Genomic DNA, 24,570 nt, shown 5'->3' on the forward strand with positions numbered 1-24,570 from the left:
TACAGGCTGTGTCAATGATTTAAACATCATTCCAAATCTCTTTTTAATGAATCAAATCTAAAATATTGACAGTCAATATGCTTAGAAGTTTCCCACCACGTAGCTCAATTTCATTTTCATGAACGTAGTCCAGATGTACAGAGTAGGTAAAGGCGGTGTTTGGCTGGATGATGGCTAGAGATGCAATTTTTATCAATTTATACGCACATTCTATTGAAAGCTAAAGGGTATTTGTCTTTCCACGATACAGTAAGGCATTAGGGTAGGACAAACGTGTATATAAAAAATTGGAATTAAAGTCAAAATCTAAGTTGGCTTAAGAGAGACTTTGTCTTAATAAGACCTGGCCCCTTCATTTAAAGATAGCAATAGCTTTCAATATTGTTCTACTTGACCTGCCGTCGGCTCCTTTATTATTGTGTTTTGGCAAATATTTACCTTGTGTTTTTCAGTAAGACTTGAACAGTCTTCATGCACAATACAAACCTTACTGTCTTGGTGGTTGTGTTGGATAGCTATTTTCTACAAATATTGTTTTGTTGACAAAAGTGTCGGTGCAATAATTTTGATTTAACAAACATTAGTTCATATTACATTTTTCATAAATATTAATTTAGGATTAGCATAAGTACAAAATATTATTAGGTATTTTTGAAGTTCTCCCTCCTCTCACATTAATGTTGTATAATTTCATAAATTTAATTAGTAAAACCCGCTATCATATGAGGGGAGTGAGTATCATGTCATTGATCCTTGGAAAAATTATTCAAACTAATGTATCACCAATTACAAAAAAAAAAATAAGTCAAACAAATCTATTATATATTGGTGAAATGACATATATTATATTCATTGTCACTATTGGTGAGATAAACACCTAAGTAAAACTCACACCAATTAGTGTTGTGATATGAAATTATAACTTCAATTTTCACTTTCCTCGACTTTTTAACCATTTTTTGACTTGAGAGAGACCAACAACAACAATAACAATTATGTTTTTAATTTGTTTAATATGTATATTATTTTTTCAATAATTGCGCTTATTGGTTCCCATTCAATCTAAAGAGATTATTTAGTGTTTGGCAATTTTTATCTGGTTTATCTTTTATTCCCCCTCAATGAATCTGTACTCTATATTGGTCTATGTTTCTTGCGAAGATGCCGTAAATTATTATTTTTTCGGACTTTGAAAATAAACAATTTTTTCATAAAATTTAAATCCTACTGTCCTACCTATGTCAAATTATATACAAAATTATTTTAAATTCTCTAGATATTTTGTTTTTTTTAGCACCTAAATTCTCTAGAAATGTTGACATATATATTTTCTTCTTATAATAAGTGAGGGGGATGTTGAATTGGGCCCGTGTGTGGCTTGAATTGCCACAAGCCCAAGTCAAGTCTAAATTCACTTTGCTTTGACCAAATCCTATTTGTAATAGGAAACCTTATTCAGCCGACCTTAATATATATATATATATATATATATATTTCAACTGTAGCCGTGTGCTGTGAGATTAGAGAGAAATTCCAATTAACCTAGTGAGCAGCCGTATGAGAGAAAATAGAGAAAAGAGAGGCAGCCAGCTTCTATTCTTATTTTTTTCTGTAAGAGAGTGCTAGGGTGTAATTGTGATTTGGGTTTCTTGAGAGTGTTCTTGTGCACTATTGTATTTTCCCTGATAATAGTGAAATCCCTGCAACTCCGTGGACGTAGGCAAATTGCCGAATCATGTAAATTTTGTCTTGTGCATGTGATTATTTTTCTTTGGCGTGTGTTTTCTCTATTTGTTTTGTTTCTCACAGGTTGGAAATTTTGGTTAAATTCCTTACAACTGGTATCAGAGCCTAGGGTTAGGTTTGAGTGGGAGCAATGGCAGAGGAAGCAGGAAAGGCGTCTGGAATAGAAAAGTTTGACGGCACAGACTTCGCGTATTGGAGGATGCAGATTGAAGATTATCTTTATGGGAGGAAATTGCATCTGCCTCTTTTGGGGACAAAACCTGAGGCTATGAAGGCTGAGGAATGGGCTCTTCTTGACAGACAGGTACTAGGAGTTATCAGGTTAACTCTATCTAGGTCTGTTGCACACAATGTTGTAAAGGAGAAGACCACAACAGATCTGATGAAGGCTTTGTCTGATATGTATGAAAAGTCGTCAGCAAACAATAAAGTGCACTTGATGAAGAAACTGTTCAATCTGAAGATGGCAGAGAATGCATCAGTAGCACAACATCTGAATGAATTTAACACTATTACAAATCAATTGCCGTCTGTAGAAATTGATTTTGATGATGAGATCCGTGCACTGATCGTTTTGGCTTCTTTGCCACATAGTTGGGAGGCAATGAGAATGGCAGTAAGTAATTCTACAGGAAAGGAAAAACTCAAGTACAATGATATACGAGATTTAATTCTGGCTAAGGAGACTCACAGAAGAGATGCAGGTGAAACTTCAGGATCTGGTTCTACCCTAAACCTTGAGACAAGAGGTAGAGGTAATAACAGAAATTCAAATCGGGGCAGATCAAAATCCAGAAATTCTAATCGGAACAGAAGTAAATCTAGATCAGGCCAACAAGTACAATGCTGGAATTGTGGGAAAACAGGTCACTTTAGGAATCAATGCAAAAGTCCTAAGAAGAAGAATGAAGATGATTCCGCTAATGCTGTAACAGAAGAGGTACAAGATGCATTACTTCTTGCAGTAGACAGTCCACTTGATGATTGGGTTTTGGATTCAGGAGCTTCGTTTCATATCACTCCACACCAAGAAATCATACAGAATTATGTTGCAGGTGATTTTGGTAAAGTGTATTTGGCTGATGGTTCAGCCTTGGATGTTGTTGGTATGGGAGATGTCCGAATATTATTGCCCAATAGGTCTGTTTGGTTACTGGAGAAGGTTCGACATATTCCTGACTTGAGGAGGAATCTGATTTCTGTTGGACAACTTGATGATGAAGGACATGCAATACTATTTGTTGGTGGTACTTGGAAGGTTACAAAGGGAACTAGGGTATTAGCTCATGGAAAGAAAACTGGTACTCTGTACATGACCTCAAGTCCAAGAGACACAATTGTAGTTGCTAATACAAGTACTAATACAAGCCTATGGCACCGCAGACTTGGTCACATGAGTGAGAAAGGGATGAAGATGCTGCTGTCAAAAGGAAAACTACCAGAATTAAAGTCCATTGATTTTGACATGTGTGAAAGTTGCATCTTAGGAAAGCAGAAAAATGTGAGCTTCTTGAAAACTGGTAGGACATTGAAGGCTGAAAAATTGGAATTAGTATATACTGATTTGTGGGGGCCTTCCCCGGTTGCATCCCTTGGAGGTTTAAGGTACTACATCACTTTCATTGATGACTCAAGCAGAAAGGTATGGGTTTATTTTCTGAAAAATAAATCTAATGTATTTGAAACTTTTAAGAATTGGAAGGCTATGGTTGAGATCGAAACAGGTTTGAAAGTAAAATGTTTGAGGTCAGATAATGGAGGAGAGTACATAAATGGAGGGTTCAGTGAGTATTGTGCTGCACAGGGAATTAAGATGGAGAAGACCATTCCTGGGACACCACAACAGAATGGTGTGGCTGAGCGCATGAACAGAACTCTCAATGAGCGTGCTAGGAGTATGAGGTTGCATGCTAGACTACCAAAAACTTTTTGGGCTGATGCTGTTAGCACTGCAGCTTACCTGATAAACCGAGGACCTTCAGTTCCCATGGAGTTCAGACTTCCTGAGGAGGTTTGGAGCGGTAAAGAGGTAAAGTTTTCACACTTAAAAGTTTTTGGTTGTGTTTCTTATGTTCATATTGATTCTAATGCTCGTAGTAAACTTGATGCAAAGTCTAAAATATGTTTTTTCATTGGCTATGGTGATGAGAAATTTGGCTATAGGTTTTGGGATGAACAAAATAGGAAAATCATCAAAAGTAAAAATGTGATATTTAATGAACAGGTTATGTATAAGGACAGGTCAACTGTAGTGTCAGATGTTACAGAGATAGATCAGAAGAAATCTGAGTTTGTCAACTTAGATGAATTGACTGAAGGTACTGTCCAAAAAGGGGGTGAAGAAGATAAGGAGAATGTAAATTCACAGGTAAATCTAAGTACACATTAGACCTCCACAGCGTTATTCACCCACTCTAAATTATCTTCTGTTGACTGATGGTGGTGTGCCAGAGTGTTATGATGAAGCCTTGCAAGATGAGAACTCAAGCAAGTAGGAGTTAGCCATGAAAGATGAGATGGATTCCTTGTTGGGGAATCAGACATGAGAACTGACTGAATTGCCAGTAGGAAAGAAGGCTTTGCACAACAAGTGGGTATACAAAATAAAGAATGAGCATGATGGTAGTAAACATTACAAGGCCAGATTAGTTGTTAAAGGGTTCCAGCAGAAGGAAGGCATTGACTACACAGAGATATTTTCTCCAGTTGTGAAGATGTCAACAATCAGACTGGTATTGGGAATGGTGGCTACAGAAAACTTACATCTTGAGTAGTTAGATGTGAAGACAGCATTCCTTTATGGTGACTTGAAGGAAGACCTTTACATGATTCAGCCAGAAGAGTTCATTGCTCAAGGACAAGAGAATTTAGTCTGCAAACTGAGAAAGAGCTTGTATGGCCTAAAACAAGCTCCTAGACAGTGGTACAAGAAATTTGACAGTTTTATGCATAGAATTGGGTTCAAGAGATGTGAAGCTGATCACTGTTGCTATGTTAAGTTTTTTGACAATTCTTACATCATATTACTGTTGTATGTGGATGATATGCTTATTGCAGAGTCTAGCATTGAGGAGATTAATAATCTGAAGAAGCAATTGTCCAAACAGTTTGCAATAAAGGATTTGGGAGCTGCAAAGCAAATCTTTGGTATGAGAATCATTAGAGACAAGGCTAATGATACATTGAAGCTTTCGCAGTCAGAGTATGTGAAGAAAGTTCTCAGCAGGTTCAACATAAATGAAGCTAAACTAGTGAGCACACCCTTGGGTAGTCATTTCAAACTAAGCAAAGAACAGTCACCGAAGACAGAAGAAGAAAGGGACCACATGAGCAAGGTGCCCTATGCCTCAGCTATTGGCAGCTTAATGTATGCTATGGTGTGTACAAGGCCAGACATTGCACATGCAGTGGGAGTTGTGAGCAGATTCATGAGTAGGCCTGGAAAGCAGCATTGGGAGGCAGTCAAGTGGATTCTGAGATATCTGAATGGTTCATCAGATACATGTCTTTGCTTCACAGGTGCAAGTTTGAAACTGCAGGGTTATGTAGATGCTGATTTTGCTGGTGATATTGATAGTAGAAAGAGTACTACAAGGTTTGTTTTCACTCTGGGTGGTATAGCTATATCATGGGCTTCAAATTTGCAAAAGATTGTCACTTTGTCTACTACAAAAGCTGAGTATGTTGCAGCAACTGAAGCTGGAAAGGAGATGATTTGGCTACATGGTTTCTTAGATGAATTGGGTAAGAAGTAGGAGATGGGCATTCTACACAGTGACAGTCAGAGTGCAATATTTCTTGCCAAAAATTTGGCTTTTCATTCAAAGTCGAAGCACATACAGACAAAATACCACTTTATCCGTTACCTTGTTGAAGATAAGGTGGTAATGCTTGAGAAAGTTTGTGGATCTAAGAACCCGGCAGACATGTTGACTAAGGGTGTCACTATTGAGAAGTTGAAGCTGTGCGCAGCTTCAATTGGTCTTCTAGCTTGAGGACAGGAGGATGAGTTGCAGGGATGAGAGATTGTGTTATGGAGGATTGTGATTGATGTTTGCAGCTTGTGAGCCCTTAAGGGCTAAGGTGGAGCTGATGGAGGAGTTTGCTAGTGTAACTTGATCAATTCAAGCCAAGGTGGAGATTTGTTGAATTGGGCCTGTGTGTGGCTTGAATTGCCACAAACCCAAGTCAAGTCTAAATTCACTTTGCTTTGGCCGAATCCTATTTGTAATAGGAAACCTTATTCAGCCAACCTTAATATATATATATATATATTATATTTCAACTGTAGCCGTGTGCTGTGAGATTAGAGAGAAATTCCAATTAACCTAGTGAGCAGTCGCATGAGAGAAAATAAAGAAAAGAGAGGCAGCCAGCTTCTATTCTTATTTTTTTCTGTGAGAGAGTGCTAGGGTGTAATTGGGATTTGGGTTTCTTGAGAGTGTTCTTGTGCACTATTGTATTTTCCCTGATAATAGTGAAATCCCTGCAACTTCGTGGGCGTAGGCAAATTGCTGAACCACGTAAATTTTGTCTTGTGCGTGTGATTATTTTTCTTTGGCGTGTGTTTTCTCTATTTGTTTTGTTTCTCACAGGTTGGGAATTTTGGTTAAATTCCTTACAGGGGAGAGATTAATTTGAACTCAAAATCTTTTACATGAAAGAACTGGATAAAATCACTAAATTATAAGACCATGAACAATAAATGTTGATATATTGTCTCTTCAAAGGTCAAACTGGTATCATTTGTAAGAAGTATAGCTTAGAAAAATCTTTAAAATAAAATAAAATTCAAAAGTAAAATCTGCTACTAGAGGGTTTTTTTTTTGGATAAAAGATTAATTAGAACTGCTACTACATACTGGAGGTTCAACTTTAGTTTAGCACCCAATGCTATCATTATTATTGGATTTACCTCGTATTTAGCAACAGTGACTATAAATGTAGAATCTAAATTTAGGGTACTACTACTACTCCTAATGCAATTTTTTAGATTAGGCTAGCTTTCAAATTAATTTCCTTTTTCCGTACTAGCACATTTTTAGTTTCTTCCTAGTTTTCTTTTTCTATTTCTTCTAAGCAACCCAATAATGCCTCTAGTTTATGGAGTGAATGCCATATGTTTATTTTTATATAATTTATAAAAAAAAAAATCATATAAAAAATAACAAATAATTTAATGATATAATTGAATTTTAATACCAAAATAGATAATACAAATAAATAAATAAAAGTTGTGGGGGAGGGGGGGGGTAAAGGGCTAATAGGCCCATATCGTTGTCTACATTGGGCCAGGGGCCCAACCCAAGGAAAAATACCTCCTCGGCCATGGAGAATACTCCTCAAAGGAATATGGCCGAGGGTAAAAAAGGCAACATGTGATCAATGACAACACTCCATATTGTTCCACAGGATAGGAAAAGTAATAAAGCAGGAAAAGACAACTAAGAGAAGAAAGACGTCTAAGGGAAAAGCTGTCACGATTGTATTCAGTGCCTCATGCCTGACAAAGCCATACTTCTCTGTAGCTACAACCACTCCCAATAACTGACGAGAGAAGCTGATGGGACAAGTACCCACCCTAGGGACCCTATTCAAAAAAAAGGAAACGACTATAAAAGGGGGAAAAGAGAAGCAGGAAAAGGGAGGGCCCTAAGAGGCGAGGCAGGTGAAGAGAGGCTCCTCGGATCATACCAAAGACTAATTTCCCTTGGCAAACTCTGCCCATAAGAAATACTGTGATGGTCGTTTTTCATACATTCAAACCCAACTCTTTGGCCCGCTCTCTATAAATTCATTGTATCGGGCTCCTTGGACCAAGGCTCCATGCCTCTTGGGCTTGGTCTGGAAAATGTGAACTTACAATTGGCGCCGTCTGTGGGAAGAGCTCGAGCGTTAGCAAGTGCAAAAACGACCATCACAGTGGGATCCAGCTCCTGCCACCAGGAGTCCATCAGAAAGACCATTGCGGCAGTGATACAAGCTGCACGAGAGCCTCCCCCCTTTATTTCCTAAAAACACGTCGTCATCGTCGTCATTCAGCCTTCATTCAAGCTCATACTTCGAAGCATTGATTACGTGAGAATGGTTATTAAGTGAAACGTGGTCCTAGGGGCTTCTGACGTCAGACATTTGCCCTGGGCACCTGACAAGGGGCTAATCCTCGCGAGGCCTAATAGTCCAGTCCGTTGAGTCCCCTATGGAGAGACACACTGAAAACAAGGCCTAAGTGCTAGACAGAACCAAGGCCTTGCATGGTACTCGGACTCAAGCCTATGGGGAAACTAGACATAGTGAAAACAAGGCCTAAGTGCTAGACAGAACCAAGACCTTGCATGGTCCTCGGACTCAAGCCTATGGGGAAACTAGACACAGTGAAAACAATGCCTAAGTGCTAGACAGAACTAAGGCCTTGCATGGTCCTCGGACTCAAGCCTAAGGGAAACTAGACACAGTGAAAACAAGGCCTAAGTGCTAAACAGAACCAAGGTCTTGCATGGTCCTCGAACTCAAGCCTATGGGGAAACTAGACATGGTAGATATTGCACAATCCTCGGCCCTCGGCCTTATTCATTCCTCGGTCCTCGGACCATTTACCTAAAACAAATTAATGCCACGAGTATCATCGAAAACGCAAGTCCTAATATCCGGTGATCCTCTCGGATGGGTTATTTCGGATTACATATCCTTAGGCGGTCATTCCATCCATAATACGGAACGTGCGACTATTATTCGGGTTAGTCTTGTATATTAAACCTATTTGAAATTGGCACTGTTGTGCTCGTCGATTTCGATAAATAACAGTGCTAGCGAGGAAATCGGTTCTACGTACGGTTCAAAAATAAATAAATAAATAAGTAAATAAATACATCCATCCACAAGATAATTATTACAGAAGAGAAGGGATACGTAAAATGCGATAAAATCATCTTTTATTACATAAAGGGAGAATACAATATACATAAAGAGGTTTAGACAAGCCTGCAATCATAAGCTAACTAAAAATGAAAACAAAAATAAAGCATGTAAAGATGCACGGGGATGATAAACCCCTTCAATTTTGCTCTAACAATGACTAGGCAAATCAGAGTGGCACTAGTGATGGAAGAGAAGAAGCAGCAGAGACATCTGGATGGCACAAGAGACGGAAGAGAAGAAGAAGCAAAGACAGTTGGGCTGCGCAGGCGATGGAAGAGAAGAAGAAGCAGAGACAATCGGGCGGCGCAAGTGATGGAAGAGAAGAAAAAGCGGAGGCACCTGGGTGGCACCAGTGATGGAAGAGAGGAGGAAGCAGAAACACTAGGATGGCCCTAGTGAGGGAAGAGAGGAAGAAGCGGGGATGTCCCATCCCCATACCTGCTCTGGTAGTGACCAAGCAAGTGTCTTTCTAGCAGCAATCGAGCAAGTACCGAATTTTTGGCTGAAGGGAGGAACAACTCCTTTCTCACCTTGTCAAGGAGAAAAGATGCCTTGAGTCTTTGTCTCACTTGTCCTGACCGGGCCATTTTGAATTTCGGAGATATCCAAGGTTTCTAAAGATGGTTTTGTTTCTTCACTCTCACCCTAACCATGGTCATTTCAATCCCAAAATCTCAGTCACTCGGAGGGGTTAGAAACCTAAGAAACTCAGGGCTCTGCAAATAATGGGGAACTATCTCCCATTGCACGTCTTATATAGGGAGCCACTTTGGGCGCAATCAATTCGCCCCAAATCTCCAGAAAGGGATTACGAACCACATCAATCTTGCTCGAATTCCGAAATTATCTTCAACCGTTGGATTTAGGTCACCTCGTGAAGGGGCTCTAATTAAAGCGCGCCTCGTGTACCGAAACGACAGGGACGTGGCCTAGATAGACTAAAGGAATGTCTCGCGTCCAGGGACGCGCCTCGAGCAAACGAAGAGACTGTCATTAGTGGAAATCAAGGCTTGGGAAACCGTGACACAGGCTCAATTTCACCAAAACCCTCCTATCCGTCCAAGGAGCCGGACAGTAGGATTTTGAGGGGCTATTGTGGGGGGGGGGGGGGGGGGGCAAGGGCTAATAGGCCCATATTGTTGTCTACATTGGGCCAGGGGCCCAACCCAAGGAAAAATACCTCCTCGGCCATGGAGAATACTCCTCAAAGGAATATGGCGAGGGTAAAAAAGGCAACATGTGATCAATGACAACACTCCATATTGTTCCACAGGATAGGAAAAGTAATAAAGCAGGAAAAGACAACTGAGAGAAGAAAGACGTCTAAGGGAAAAGCTGTCACGATTGTATTCAGTGCCTCATGCCTGACAAAGCCATACTTCTCTGTAGCTACAACCACTCCCAATAACTGACGAGAGAAGCTGATGGGACAAGTACCCACCCTAGGGACCCTATTCAAAAAGAAGGAAACGACTATAAAAGGGGGAAAAGAGAAGCAGGAAAAGGGAGGGCCCTAAGAGGCGAGGGAGGTGAAGAGAGGCTCCTCGGATCATACCAAAGACTAATTTCCCTTGGCAAACTCGGCCCATAAGAAATACTGTGATGGTCATTTTTCATACATTCAAACCCAACTCTTTGGCCCGCTCTTTATAAATTCATTGTATCGGGCTCCCTGGACCAAGGCTCCATGCCTCTTGGGCTTGGTCTGGAAAATGTGTCCTTACAAAAGTCATTGTAAATTACATGATGAATACACATAGTATAAATATAATATTTTTATAGAAACCCAAAAATTATAATGTATTATAAATTAATTTTAAATACATAATGAAACTTCTTTTAATAATATTGAAATTTTTGGTAGTTAAGTTTTAATTGGAATAATATTTTATTCTTTACAAAAAAAAAAAGTAGTTCTAGAATTTTACTTTACAAAAAAAATAAAAATAAAAATGGTTCCAATGGGGTAGTAGGTTGTGGAGAAAAAAAAAAACAAAAGAGCCCAATGGACAATGAGTGGGTGTTCACCAAACTGCAAAAAATCTCACAAAATGCAGAAACCACACCAAAACCGCCTATAAAATGTCATAACCGCACCACACCGTAAGTAACAATGTACCGCACTGCATGGTGTAGTGCAGTTTGCAATTTTATAATAAGAAAACTGCACAAACCGTACCGCACCGCACCGCAACCTCACTATATATTAATATATTTATTTTTTTAATATTAAATATATTATTAATAGTTTATTAACCCTAGCTTTCAAAAAAAAAGAAAAAAGTTTAATAACCCTATCAAGTGTTGATTAGGAAAATCAGCTTAAAATTAAGAAAAACTAGCTCAATAGTTTAAAATTTGGCCAAAAACAAAGGGAAAAATCAATTTTGGGTTGGGTAGGAAAAACTCAAAATTTGAAATATATACCGGCTTCAAACCGCATCTTATATGCCGCACCACACATGTGATCACAAAAATGAAATGCAGTGTAGTCATAGTTTTGGCTAAAATCTAAGCCAAACTGCACCGCACATGTGACCACAAAAATGAGATGCGGTGTGGTTATGATTTTGACTAAATCGCACCGCAAAGCGCGGTACTAAAACTGGCCCAAAACCGCACCACACCGCACCGCAAACACCCCTAGGTGAAAGCACTCTATGATTAATCATACTTTGTTTGTTCTCTATTGCTTAATCAAAGACAAAACAAAAACTAATTTGTCGTGGTTTGGAGTGAAGGAAAATTGCCATTTGTGCAATCGGATAATTACTACAAACCATTCACGACTAGTCGCTATTTTTATATCTTTTTAATAAAATTAAAATTTAAAAAAAAAAAATACAAGTAAGAACCTCATGTACAACTGCTACAATTGGTCCCAACCTTACACACACACACACACACACACACAAAGTCACCAATCGCTCAATCATTTTTGGGTTACTAAACGAGTTAGGGTCGTGTGTATGGTCTACCATTGACGTGAAACCATAATGGTTGGTTAGTCATCTATGTCAAGATATGTTATACTTGCTAAGATAACAAATTATTGTCATAAAACTAATTACCACACCCTCTAGTTAGCCAAGATTTTAAGTTAAACCATTAGAAAATACATTTTTATGAGTAATGTTGTGGATTCAACTTAAAAAATCGAATACACTTAGAATGCATGGATATAAATCATATCAACCAAGGTGTTTTTGATTGAATTTTGAACATCTGCAATTGTTTAAAACAAACTTGATTTTGGATTTTGAGATATATTAACCCTTGCATATTGCAGAAACAAGAACCAGAATGTTTAGATGACATTTGTAATAACAGTGATTTGTAGTCGTGCAAATAGAAATATAAACAAAACTTCTTTAAGAACTTGAATTTCTGGCATGCATTGGTTACAAAAATAGAAATATACACAGAATTTCTTTAAGAACTTGAATTTCTGGCATACATTACAGAAAATAATACGACGGAATTCTTCGTACATATAATATAGATCATTTGGGCTCTCCATTTCATGTTTTTATAGTACAGAAGGTCACTTGTTCGTAAATAAAATTCAAATCTGTAAAAAGAATTATACAATACAAAAAATCCAAAGATAATTGATTATTATTCAAATTGACCATTTAATAAGGGATAAATTAAAACTTAAAAAGTATTTTGGAGGTGGGGGGGAGGACGACTCATCAAAAGGTGGAGGAGGAGATTTGTGGAAGTATGGTGGATGTTCCCAGTCAAATGGCGGTGGTGAGTTATGGAAATATGGAGGAATTGGACAATGATGGTGAGATGGTGGTTGAGGAGAAATGTAGTAGTATGGAGGCGGTGGTGGTGGTGATGGTGATGGTGATGGAAAATGAGGAGGTGGAGACTTATAGTAGTAAGTTGGAGGTGGTGGGGACTTTAATGGAGGAGGAGGTGAGTTTTAGTAATAAGGAGGCGGTGGAGAGGGGGACGGGGAAGGGGGAGAATTGTAGACGTATGGAGGTGGCGGTGAAGAAGATGGAGGAGGTGGTGACTTGTAGACATAGGGAGGAGGAGGCGATGGAGATGGGGGTGGTGGAGATTTGTAAATGTAAGGAGGGGGAGGTGAAGGAGAAGGTGGGGGTGGTGATTTGTAGACGTAAGGAGGTGGAGGTGAAGGAGATGGAGGAGGTGGTGACTTATAGACATAAGGAGGAGGAGGTGAAGGAAATGGTGGAGGAGGTGACTTGTAAACATAGGGAGGAGGAGGTGATGGAGATGGGGGAGGTGGTGACTTGTAAACATATGGAGGAGGAGGTGATGGAGAGGGAGGTGGTGGTGATTTGTAAATGTATGGAGGTGGAGGAGATAGAGATGGTGGTGGTGGTGACTTGTAAACATATGGAGGTGGGGGTGATGGAGATGGTGGTGGTGGAGATTTGTAAATGTAGGGAGGAGGAGGTGAAGATGAGGGTGGTGGTGGAGATTTATAAACATATGGATGAGGTGGTGATGGAGATGGTGGTGGTGGTGATTTGTAAATGAAAGGAGGAGGAGGAGATGGTGAGGGTGGTGGTGGAGATTTATAAACATAGGGAGGAGGTGGTGATGGAGATGGTGGTGGCGGTGATTTGTAAATGTAGGGAGGAGGAGGTGAAGGTGAGGGTGGTGGTGGAGATTTATAGACATATGGAGGAGGTGGTGATGGAGATGGTGGTGGTGGCGATTTGTAAATATAAGGAGGAGGGGGGATGGTGAGGGTGGTGGTGGAGATTTGTAGACGTAAGGAGGAGGAGGTGAAGGTGAGGGTGGTGGTGGAGATTTATAAACATATGGAGGAGGTGGTGATGGAGATGGTGGTGGTGGCGATTTGTAAATGTAAGGAGGAGGAAGGGATGGTGTAGGCGGTGGTGGTGATTTATAGACGTAAGGAGGAGGAGGTGATGGTGAGGGTGGTGGTGGAGATTTATAGACGTAAGGGGGAGGAGGTGATGGTGATGGTGGTGGTGGTGACTTGTAAACATATGGAGGAGGGGGTGATGGTGATGGCGGTGGTGGTGGTGGTGACTTGTAAACATATGGAGGAGGGGGTGATGGAGATGGTGGTGGTGGTGATTTGTAAATGTAAGGAGGAGGAGGAGATGATGAGAGTCGTGGTGGAGACTTATAGATGTATGGAGGAGGTGGAGATGGAGATGGGGGTGGGGGTGGTGGGGATTTGTAGGCATATGGAGGGGGAGGTGATGGAGATGGTGGAGGAGGAGATTTGTAAACATAAGGCAGAGGAGGTGAAGGTGATGGTGGTGGTGGTGATTTGTAAACATAAGGAGTTGGTGGGGATGGAGATGGAGGAGGTGGGGACTTGTAAACATATGGTGGAGGTGGTGATGGTGAAGGTGGTGGTGGTGATTTATAAATGTAAGGTGGTGGAGGAGATGGTGATGGAGGAGGTGGTGATTTATAGACATAAGGTGGTGGAGGAGAGGGAGATGGAGGAGGTGGAGACTTGTAAATATATGCAGGAGGTGGTGATGGAGATCGTGGTGGGGGAGACTTATGGTAGTAGATAGGTGGTGGTGGTGAAGATTTCAATGGTGGAGGTGGTGACTCATAGTAATAACGTGGTGGAGGAGAATGCTCTGGTGGAGGAGGTGAAGCATAAATATAAGGCTTATCAGCTACTACACTAGTAGCTATAATGCAAAAGGTTAAAGCATAAACCAGCTGAGGCCAATGCCCCAGATGTTTCAAGGTACCCATTTCAACTCTAATTGCCAAAGGATTAGTCCTTAGATTTGTATGGCTAACAATGAATGCCAACCCTTTATATAGTGAACTCCATAGTCATTCTTGAAAATGATGTTTTTGTTTTTTCCATTTACAGGCTGTGTCAATGATTTAAATATCATTCCAAATCTCTTTTTAATGAATCAAATCTAAAATATTGACAGTCAATATGATTAGAAGTTTCCCACCACGTAGCTCAATTTAATTTTCATGAACGAAGTCCAGATGTACAGAGTAGGTAAAGGCGGTGTTTGGCTGGATGATGGCTAGAGATACAAATTTTTATCAATTTAGAGGCACATTCTATTGAAAGCTAAAGGGTATTTGTCTTCCACGATAAAGTAAGACATAAGGGTAGGACAAACGTGTATATTAAAATTTAGAATTAAAGTCAAAATCTAAGTTGGCTTAAGAGAGACTTTGTCTTAATAAGACCTGGCCCCTTCATTTAAAGATAGCAATAATTTTCAATATTGTTCTACTTGACCAGCCGTCGTCGGATCCTTTATTATTGTGCTTTAGCATTGTACATTTACTACGTGTTTTTCAGTATGACTTGAACAGAGTCTTCATGCACAATGCAAAACTTACTGTCGGTCGTGTTGGATAGCTAATTATCTACAAATATTTTTTTGTTGACAAAAGTGTCGGTGCAATAATTTTGATTTAACAAACATTAGTTCATATTACATTTTTCATAAATACTAATTTAGGTATTAGCATAAGTACAAAAGATTATGAGAAATGATATATCTACAACATTTTTACAACAAATCATAGGTAGCAGGTTGTTACTAGTTTTTATTGTTAGAGCAAAAAAGTAATCTTAGTGTTAGTTTCAAATTTGAACCAATAACAACTAACCACCTATGATTTGTTGTAAAAATGTTGTAGACGTAACATCTCTCAAAGATTATTAGGTATTTTCGAAGTTCTCCCTTCTCTCACATCAATGTTGTATAATTTTGTGAATTTCATTAATAAAACCCTCTATTATATAAGGGGATCGTTGATCATTAGAGAAATTATTCAATGAGGTTTATAAACTAATATATCACCAATTATGAAAAAAATAAGTCAAAAAAATCTATTATATTGGTGAAATGACATATATTATATTCATTGTCACTATTGAGGAGATAAACACCTAATAAAACTAGCACCAATTAGTGTTGTGATATGAAATTATAACTTCATTTTTCCACTTTCCTCGACTTTTTAACCATTTTTTTACTTTGAGAGAGACCAACAACAACAATAACAATTATGTTTTTGTAAGGTTGAATTTAATCAACCATCTTGTTAGCTTTATTCCGTGCCAATTTGCTTGTAATTCAGCACTTAAAAACCTTGTATTTAGGCGGGAATCATGTAAGGGTAGTGTGTGAGAGAGTGTGAAGAAAAGCTCAAGATTGTACACTTAGCAAGGGATTCGCAACTGGATCTCACGGCTTACTCGTGGCTTGCAAGTCACCAAAGGATGCACACGAGTGAAACATGCAGAAGAGCTGAATAGTCATGCCAGCTAAAGCACTACAGGACAAAAAGTCCAGTCTAGCCATTCAGTTAGCTCGCGGCTTGGACTCGTGACTCAATCAAGTCGCGAGGCCAAGTCGCCAATCCACTCTGTTTGGAAAAAACTGACTCTTCGCATTCCAAACACACACTAGTATAAATACCCCTTATACCCACTCTTGAACACCGCTTTCATCAACCTTGGAAGAGTGCAATTTCTATGTGATCTCATCACTGGAGTTCCAATTGACATTTGTGCTCACATTTTTCAGACCATTAGGAAAACAGCAGCTCGATTGGCAGCACGAACATGCCTCCCTTTCTATAGTCTTCTTATGAAGATCATGGTCCTTGAAGGTATTTGTCCCCCAACATATGGAAAAATACTGCCACGTCTTCGACCATTATCCATGATATCTCTTCAAGCAAGTAAGAGTCACTCCTCTAAAGCACCTAAGAGTGAACCCTTCCTTCATGCCACTTCATCCGGTCATGGCTCCGCTACACCTGTGCATACTGAGACTGCTTCTCCCATTACTCCTATGCTATAGACAACTAGCACTCAGCATGAACAATCCAACCATTAAGGTGACAGGTTGGGTACTTTGTTTGTGAGTCTACATCAGCGTATTGTCAAGTTTGAAAAAGTTCTCTTCTCCACCAATAATTAAGTTCAAATGCATCTCACAACCATTGAGACACAGTTAGTTGCTATTCAACAAAAACTGGAGGACAGCCTTTAGCTATTCATGTAAAAAATGGGGAGAAATATAGCATAAAGTAAGGGGGAGAGCAACACAGGAAAAAGGAAATGTGCATAGTGACAAGGGGAGCAAGAGGAAGCTGATACATACACTCACACATACTTTTGGATAGCCTAAAAAAAAATTTTTTTACTAGTCTAGTTTATAGCTATTTGCTTACAGCTTTTATAAACTCTTGGATATGATTACAATGCTTGTGTAGATATGGTTTTAGTGTTTGTGGTTAAAAGCTTTTGGATCATTGGTTTATATATATAAGCTTTTTTATTCAGTATTTAGATTTGTACCATTGCTTTGTAGCGTAGTACTTGTTGATTAATGTTATGCATTTTCTGTAAGTACATCACTCTTGTGCCCTTTGTTGGATTTTATATCTTTAATGCAATTACCTTGAGTTGTTGCATTGGTTGAGTGTTGAACATGAAAATGATACTTTGCATTGAGCTTATTAGCTTGCATGTTCGGATGTTCATTCCCTGTGTGAATAAGCATTGTGATCACTATTTATAGTGATTGTTCATATTTGGTCAAGTCATGGCTTATTGAATAATTCCATTTTGCTTGATCACATTGTGCTTACTCCATATGCATTACAAGTTTTCTGCATACAATGATCATATTGTATTGTTGTTTTTCAGGAGATACTTGTTTTTATGGTTCAAGAGCTACATAGATTCTAGAGTTAGGTGTGAGTGAGTTTTGTTCAACTGTTTCCAACTCACATGTTAAGTCTAGAGTTTGTTTTAAGGTTTTGTCACGGAATAGCCAAAGGGGGAGATTGTAAGGTTGAATTTAATCAACCATCTTGTTAGCTTTATTTCATGCCAATTTGCTTGTAATTCAGCACTTAGAAACCCTGTATTTATGTGAGAATCATGTAAGGGTAGTGTGTGAGAGAGTGTGAAGAAAAGCTCAAGATTGTGCACTCAGCAAGGGACTCGCGACTTGATCTCGCAGCTTGCAAGTCGCTAAAGGATGCACACAAGTGAAGCATGCAGAGGAGCTGAATAGTCACACCAGTTGGAGCACTACAGGCCAAAAAGTCCAATCTGGCCATTCAGTTAGCTCGCAGCTTGGACTCGCACTCAGTCAAGTCGCGAGGCCAAGTCGCGAGGCCAAGTCGCCAGTCCACTCTATTTGGGAAAAACTGACTCTTCGCACTCCAAACACACACTAGTATAAATACCCCTTATACCCACAAAATGTAGAGAGCTTCTAGAGAGAATTTTGGGAGAGAAATCCTAGAGAAAAACAAGATTGACTCATCCACAATCTTCATCCTTTGATTCTCCAAATTTCTCTACTCTTACCCTCTCCATTGTTACATCCTTGAAAGTTACATTAGCCAAAACCTTTACCTATATCTATAAGGAGGCTGTTTGGTGCTTGGGAAGCAGTTAGGAAGGGACCGATTGATATTGGTTGATGCTATGGGTTATAGCGGAATTCGGTAAACTAGAGAAGACAAAGGTTCGATGTAACCTCGTTGGAGTAAGAAGCTTGGAAGGCTTAGGTACACTGGGTAGATTAGGCTTGGAGGGTCTTCTGTTGTTCATGTATCTCAACTTCATTTTCTAGTGGATTATTGACCGCTTGGAGGGTGGCGAAGAGGTTTTATGCCGAGGACTTCGGTTTCCTCTTTGATAACACATTGTTGTGTTGTCTTTGTGTTTGCATCTCTCTTCTCTTAATCTTTGCCATTTAATTTCTGCTGTGGTTGTGATTTTATTTGATTTAGATTATTTTATCAATTCTGTTTTAAGCTTGTGTTCATATTCCGCACATACATTGTTTGATAATAAGCTTGAATTGGTGTTTTGTAATTTGGGGGTCTAAATGTTCAAGGTGTTTTACACACTATTTGAATATTCAGTTTTTAATTTGTTTAATAAGTATATTATTTTTTCAATAATTGCGCTAATTGGTTCCCAATCAATCTTGAGAGATTATTTAGTGTTATGCAATTTTTATTTGGTTTATCTTTTATTCGCCCCCATTGAATCTGTACTCTATATTGGTCTATGTTTCTTTCGTAGATGCCGTAAATTATTATTTTTTTGTACCTACTTTGAAAATAAACAATTTTTTCATAAAATTTAAATCCTACTATCCTACCTATGTCAAATTGTATATGTAGGGTCTCGTTTTTCAACCCAATACCACACGGTGGGTGGGATCTTGGACCAGCGGGTCCAATACAATGAATTTGTAGAGAGTGGGCTAAAAGGCTAGGCCTCGATGAAAGGACAGCCATTAGTCATGGTGTTCAAGATGATCGCACAGAGGTGAACTGTGCTTATCCAAGAAGACTTTCTCCTCGGCACGGCCTGGGTGGCTCCGGTTCTTGGCCCTAGTCCCAGCCCTTTTTCTGGACTGCTTCTTCCTCATTTTATACTAGCTTTTTCCCTCCCCCCAACATCCACGTGTAGGTTCAGCTTTATAGGGCTAGTACTTGTCCCATCAGCCCATACCCAAAGTGGTTGGGGGTGGTTGTAAAAGCTGAATAGCATGGCTCTGTCAAGTGCAGAGTACTTAATTGCAGTAATGACAGTCTTTCCCTTACTCTTTGTCATTTTAGTATTGTTCCTGTTCGGCGAAATGACCCGGAATGTCATCACCAGGACCGAGTTGCTCCTTTTGCCCTCGGCTACATTTATGGCCGAGGAGGGTCCTTCCCATGGCCGAGGAGAATCCTTCCCATGGCCAAGGGGTGGGCCTTCCTTGGATCGGGCCTTGGGCCCAGCACAGATATTGACATGGGCTTCCTGGTTTTATACCCCCACAATATACAAAATTATTTTAAATTCTCTAGAAATGGTTTTTTTTTAGCACCTAAATTCTCTATAAATGTTGACATATATATTTTCTTCTTATAATAAGTGAGGGGGAGAGATTAATTTGAACTCAAAATCTTTTACATGAAAGAACTGGATAAAATCACTAAATTATAAGACTCTGAACAATAAATGTTGATATATTGTCTCTTCAAAAGTCAAACTGGTATCATTTGTAAGTATAGCTTAGAAAAATCTTTAAAATAAAATAAAATTCGAGAGTAAAATCTGCTACTAGAGGGTTTTTCTTTTTTTTCTTTTTTTTTGGATAAAAGATTAATTAGAACTGCTACTACTGGAGGTTCAACTTTAGTTTAGCACCCAAAGCTATCATTATTATTGGATTTACCTCGTATTTAGCAACTGTAGGGCCACGATTCTTTAATGACCCAAGAATGACATTGGGCTCGTATGTAAAGGGCCCTAACAATATGATTTGTAGAGAAGTGGGCTTGAAAGACAGGACCTTGGTCACCGGTCAGCGGTTTAGTCGTGATTTTTATGGGAGCTTTTACATCGGTGGACTTGGCTTGACTGGCTAAGCATTCCATTGGTATGGGTTGTAGGATTTAGGTCCTCGGATTACGTCCGAGGAGCATAGTACCCTTCCCCTTCTCCCTTTTGTAGGATTTTTTATCCTCCTTTCTAGGGGGTCCATTTCCCCTTGGCTTTCTCTCCCTTTTATACTAGTGTTCACTTCCCTTTTAGTGTTCACGTGTAAGTTCCACTTTCTGGATGCAGACCTATCCTATCAATCCATACCTAGAGTGGTTGGAGGTGGTTGGAAAAGTTAAATAGCATGGTTTGGAGTATGGGCCTGTCAGATGCAGGATTCTGTACTACGATGTTGGCAGCTTTCTCCCTTGTCCTGCCCCTGTACTGAGTTTGTCCTTTTCTTCAGGCGTTTTGTGAGGTGCTGAGCATAAAGTCGTCCTCAGCCATATCCTTGGGCCTTTTTTGGGCTTTCATTATGCGTCCTCGGCAATAGCTCTTCTCGGCTTAGACCTTGAGCCCTAATGTAAAGTGGGCCTGGGCCACGAATTCTCTAGCCCCACAGCAACAATTACTATAAATGTAGAATCTAAAGTTGGGGTACTACTACTACTCCAAATGCAATTTTTCAGATTAGGCTAGCTTTCAACAAAAAAAAAAAAAAAAAAAAAAAAACATTGCCCTCTTGAGGAGCATTAGAATCATGCTCATATGTAAGGAATTATGTCCATGCGGTCTCAGTTTCCTTTTTCCGTACTAGCACATTTTTAGTTTCCTCCTAGTTTTCTTTTTCTATTTCTTCTAAGCAACCCAAAAGTGCCCCTAGTTTATGGAGTGAATGCCATAAGTTTATTTTTATATTATTTATAATAAAAAATCATATAAAAAATAACAAATAACTTAATGATATAATTGAATTTTAATACCAAAATAGATAGTACAAATAAATAAATAAAAGTTATTTTAAATTACATGATGAATACACATAGTATAAATATAATGTTTTTATAGAAACCCAAAAATTATAATGTATTATAAATTAATTTTAAATACATAATGAAACTTCTTTTAATAATCTTGAAATTTTTGGTAGTTAAGTTTTAATTGGAATAATATTTTATTCTTTACAAAAAAGTAGTACTAGAATTTTACTTTACCAAAAAAAAAAATGGTTCCAACGTGGTAGTAGGTTGTGGAGAAAAACAAAAACAAAAACAAAAGAGCCCAATGGACAATGGGTGGGTGTTCACCAAACTGCAAAAACCGCACAAAACATAAAAGCCGCACTAAAACCGCCCACAAAATGGCATAACCGCACCGCACCGCAAGTAACAGTACACCGCACCGCATAGTGTAGTGCAGTTGCAAATTTATAATAAAAAAACCGCACCCTCACTATATATTAATATATTTATTTTTTTAATATTAAATATATTATTAATAGTTTAATAACCCTAGTTTTCAAAAACAAAAAAAGTTTAATAAACCTAACAAGTGTTGATTAGGAAAATCAGCCCAAAATAAAGAAAAATTAGCTCAATAGTTTAAAATTTGGCCAAAAACAACGGAAAAAATCAATTTTGGGCTAAGTAGGAAAAATCCAAAATTTGAAAAATATACCGGCTTCTAATCGCATCTTATACGCCGCACCACACATGTAATCGCAAAAATGAGGTGCGGTGCGGTTATGGTTTTGGCTAAACTCTAAACCAAACTGCACCACACCACATCACACCGCACCGCACATGTGTCTGCAAAAATGAAATGCGGTGTAGTTATAATTTTGGCTAAACCACACCGCAAAGCGCTGTACTAAAACTGGCCCAAAACCGTACCGCACCACAAACACCCCTAGGCGAAAGCACTCTATGATTAATCATACTTTGTTTCACTCCACTGCTTAATCAAAGACAAAAACAAAAACAAATTTGTTGTGGTTTGGAGTGAAGGAAAATTGCCATTTGTGCAATCAGATAATTACTACAGACCATTCACGACTAGTCGCTATCTTTATATCTTTTTAATAAACAAAACAAAACAAAACAAATACAAGTAAGAACCTCATGTACAACTGCTACAATTGGTCCCAACCTTACCCAAAAAAAAAAAAAGGTCACCAATTGCTCAATCATTTTTGGGTTACTAAACGAGTTACGGTTGTGTGTATGGTCTGCCATTGACGTGAAACCATAATGGTTGGTTAGTCATCTATGTCAAGATATGTTATACTTACTAAGATAACAAATTATTGTCATAAAACTAATTACCACACCCTCTAGTTAGCCAAGATTTTAAGCTAAACCATTAGAAAATACATTTTTATGAGTAATGTTGTGGATTCAACTCCAAAAATCGAATACACTTAGAATGCATGGATATAAATCATATCAACCAAGGTGTTTTCGATTGAATTTTGACCATTTGCAGTTGTTTAAAACAAACCTGATTTTGGATTTTGAGATATAATAACCCTTGCATGTTGCAGCAACAAGAACTAGAATGTTTAGATGACATATGTAATAATAGTGACTTGTAGTCGTGCAAATAGAAATATAAACAGAACTTCTTTAAAAACTTGAATTTCTAGCATGCATTGGTTACAGAAATAGAAATATACACAGAATTTCTTTAAGAACTTGAATTTCTGGCATGCATTGGTTACAGAAATAGAAATATACACAGAAAATAATACAACGGAATTCTTCGTACATATAATATAGATCATTTGGGCTCTCCATTTCATGCTTTTATTGTACAGAAGGTCACTTGTTCGTAAATAAAATTCAAATTTGTAAAAAGAATTATACAATACAAAAAATCCAAGGATAATTGATTATTATTCAAATTGACCATTGAATAAGGGGTAAATTTAAACTTAAAAGTATTTTGGAGGTGGGGGTGAGGAAGACTCATCAGAAGGTGGAGGAGGAGATTTGTGGAAGTATGCTAGATGTTCCCAGTCAGATGGTGGTGGTGAGTTATGGAAATATGAAGGAATTGGACAATGATGGTGAGATGGTGGTCAAGGAGAAATGTAGTAGTATGGAGGAGGTGGTGATGGAGAATGAGGAGGTGGAGACTTATAGTAGTAAGTTGGAGGTGCTGGGGACTTTAATGGAGGAGGAGGTGAGTTTTAGTAATAAGGAGGCGGTGGAGAGGGGGATGGGGGAGGGGGAGAATTGTAGACGTACGGAGGTGGCGGTGAAGGAGATGAAGGAGGTGGTGACTTGTAAATATAGGGAGGAGGAGGCGATGGAGATGGGGGTGGTGGAGATTTGTAAATGTAAGGAGGAGGAGGGGATAGTGAGGGTGGTGGTGAAGATTTATAAACATATGGAGGAGGTGGTGGTGGTGGTGATTTGTAAATGTAAGGAGGAGGAGTTGAAGGTGAGGGTGGTGGTGGAGATTTATAGACATAGGGAGGAGGAGGTGATGGAGATGGTGGTGGTGGTGGTGGTGACTTGTAAATGTATAGAGGAGGAGGGCATGGTGAGGGTGGTGGTGGAGATTTATAGACATAAGGGGGAGGAGGTGATGGAGATGGTGGTGGTGGTGACTTATAAATATATGGAGGAGGAGGTGATGGAGATGGTGGTGGTGGTGATTTGTAAATGTAAGGAGGTGGAGGAGATGGTGAGGGTGGTGGTGGAGACTTATAGATGTATGGAGGAGGTGGAGATGGAGATGGGGGTGGTGGGGATTTGTAGACATATGGAGGGGGAGGTGATGGAGATGGTGGAGGAGGAGATTTGTAAACATAAGGTGGGGGAGGTGAAGGTGATGGTGGTGGTGGTGATTTGTAAACATATGGAGGTGGTGGGGATGGAGATGGAGGAGGTGGGGACTTGTAAACATATGGTGGAGGTGGTGATGGTGAAGGTGGTGGTTGTGATTTATAAATGTATGGTGGTGGAGGAGATGGTGATGGAGGAGGTGGTGATTTATAGACATACGGTGGTGGAGGAGAGGGAGATGGAGGAGGTGGAGACTTGTAAACATATGGTGGAGGTGGTGACGGTGAAGGTGGTGGTGGTGATTTATAAACATATGGTGATGAAGGAGGTGGTGATGGAGAAGGTGGTGGTGGAGAGTTGTAGTGGTAGGTAGGTGGAGGTGGTGGAGATTTCAATAGTGGAAGTGGTGGAGGAGGTGAAGCATAAATGTATGGCTTATCAGCTACTACGCTAGTAGCTATAATGCAAAAGGTTATAGCATAAACTAGCTGAGGCCAATGCCGCAGGTATTTCAAGGTACCCATTTCAACTCTAATTTCTGAAGGATTAGTTCTTAGACTTGCATGTTAACAAAGGATGCTAACCCTTTATATAGTGAACTCCATAATCATTTTTGACAATGATGTATTTGTTTATTCCTTTAACAGACTGTATCAATGATTTAAATATCATTCCAATTCTCTTTTTAATTCTCCTTTTTACTGAATCAAATCAAAAATATTGACCGTCATTATGATTAGAAGTTTCCCACGAAGTAGCTCAATTTCATTTTCATGAACGAAGTCAAGATGTACAGAGTAGGTAAGG

At 39.1% G+C, this 24,570-nt stretch overlaps 1 protein-coding gene and 1 pseudogene across 1 annotated transcript; both read right to left on the reverse strand.

Moving 5' to 3' along the window:
* Nucleotides 1–12,066: 12,066 nt before the first annotated feature.
* Nucleotides 12,067–14,397, reverse strand: LOC115963894 (annotated as a pseudogene).
* An 8,230-nt stretch (nt 14,398–22,627) lies between these two features.
* Nucleotides 22,628–24,298, reverse strand: LOC115964662 (extensin-2-like). Its single transcript, XM_031084139.1, has one exon. The coding sequence runs from the start codon at nt 24,285–24,287 to the stop codon at nt 23,163–23,165; it is 1,125 nt and encodes a 374-aa protein (XP_030939999.1). The 5' UTR covers nt 24,288–24,298; the 3' UTR covers nt 22,628–23,162.
* Nucleotides 24,299–24,570: the final 272 nt, after the last annotated feature.

The sequence above is a fragment of the Quercus lobata genome, chromosome 1 (genome assembly GCF_001633185.2).
Source record: "Quercus lobata isolate SW786 chromosome 1, ValleyOak3.0 Primary Assembly, whole genome shotgun sequence".
Classification (NCBI taxonomy): domain Eukaryota; kingdom Viridiplantae; phylum Streptophyta; class Magnoliopsida; order Fagales; family Fagaceae; genus Quercus; species Quercus lobata.

Excerpts from the sequence above, each read along its gene's own strand:
- LOC115964662 (XM_031084139.1), bottom strand. The coding sequence starts at position 24,287 with ATGGGTACCTTGAAATACCTGCGGCATTGGCCTCAGCTAGTTTATGCT.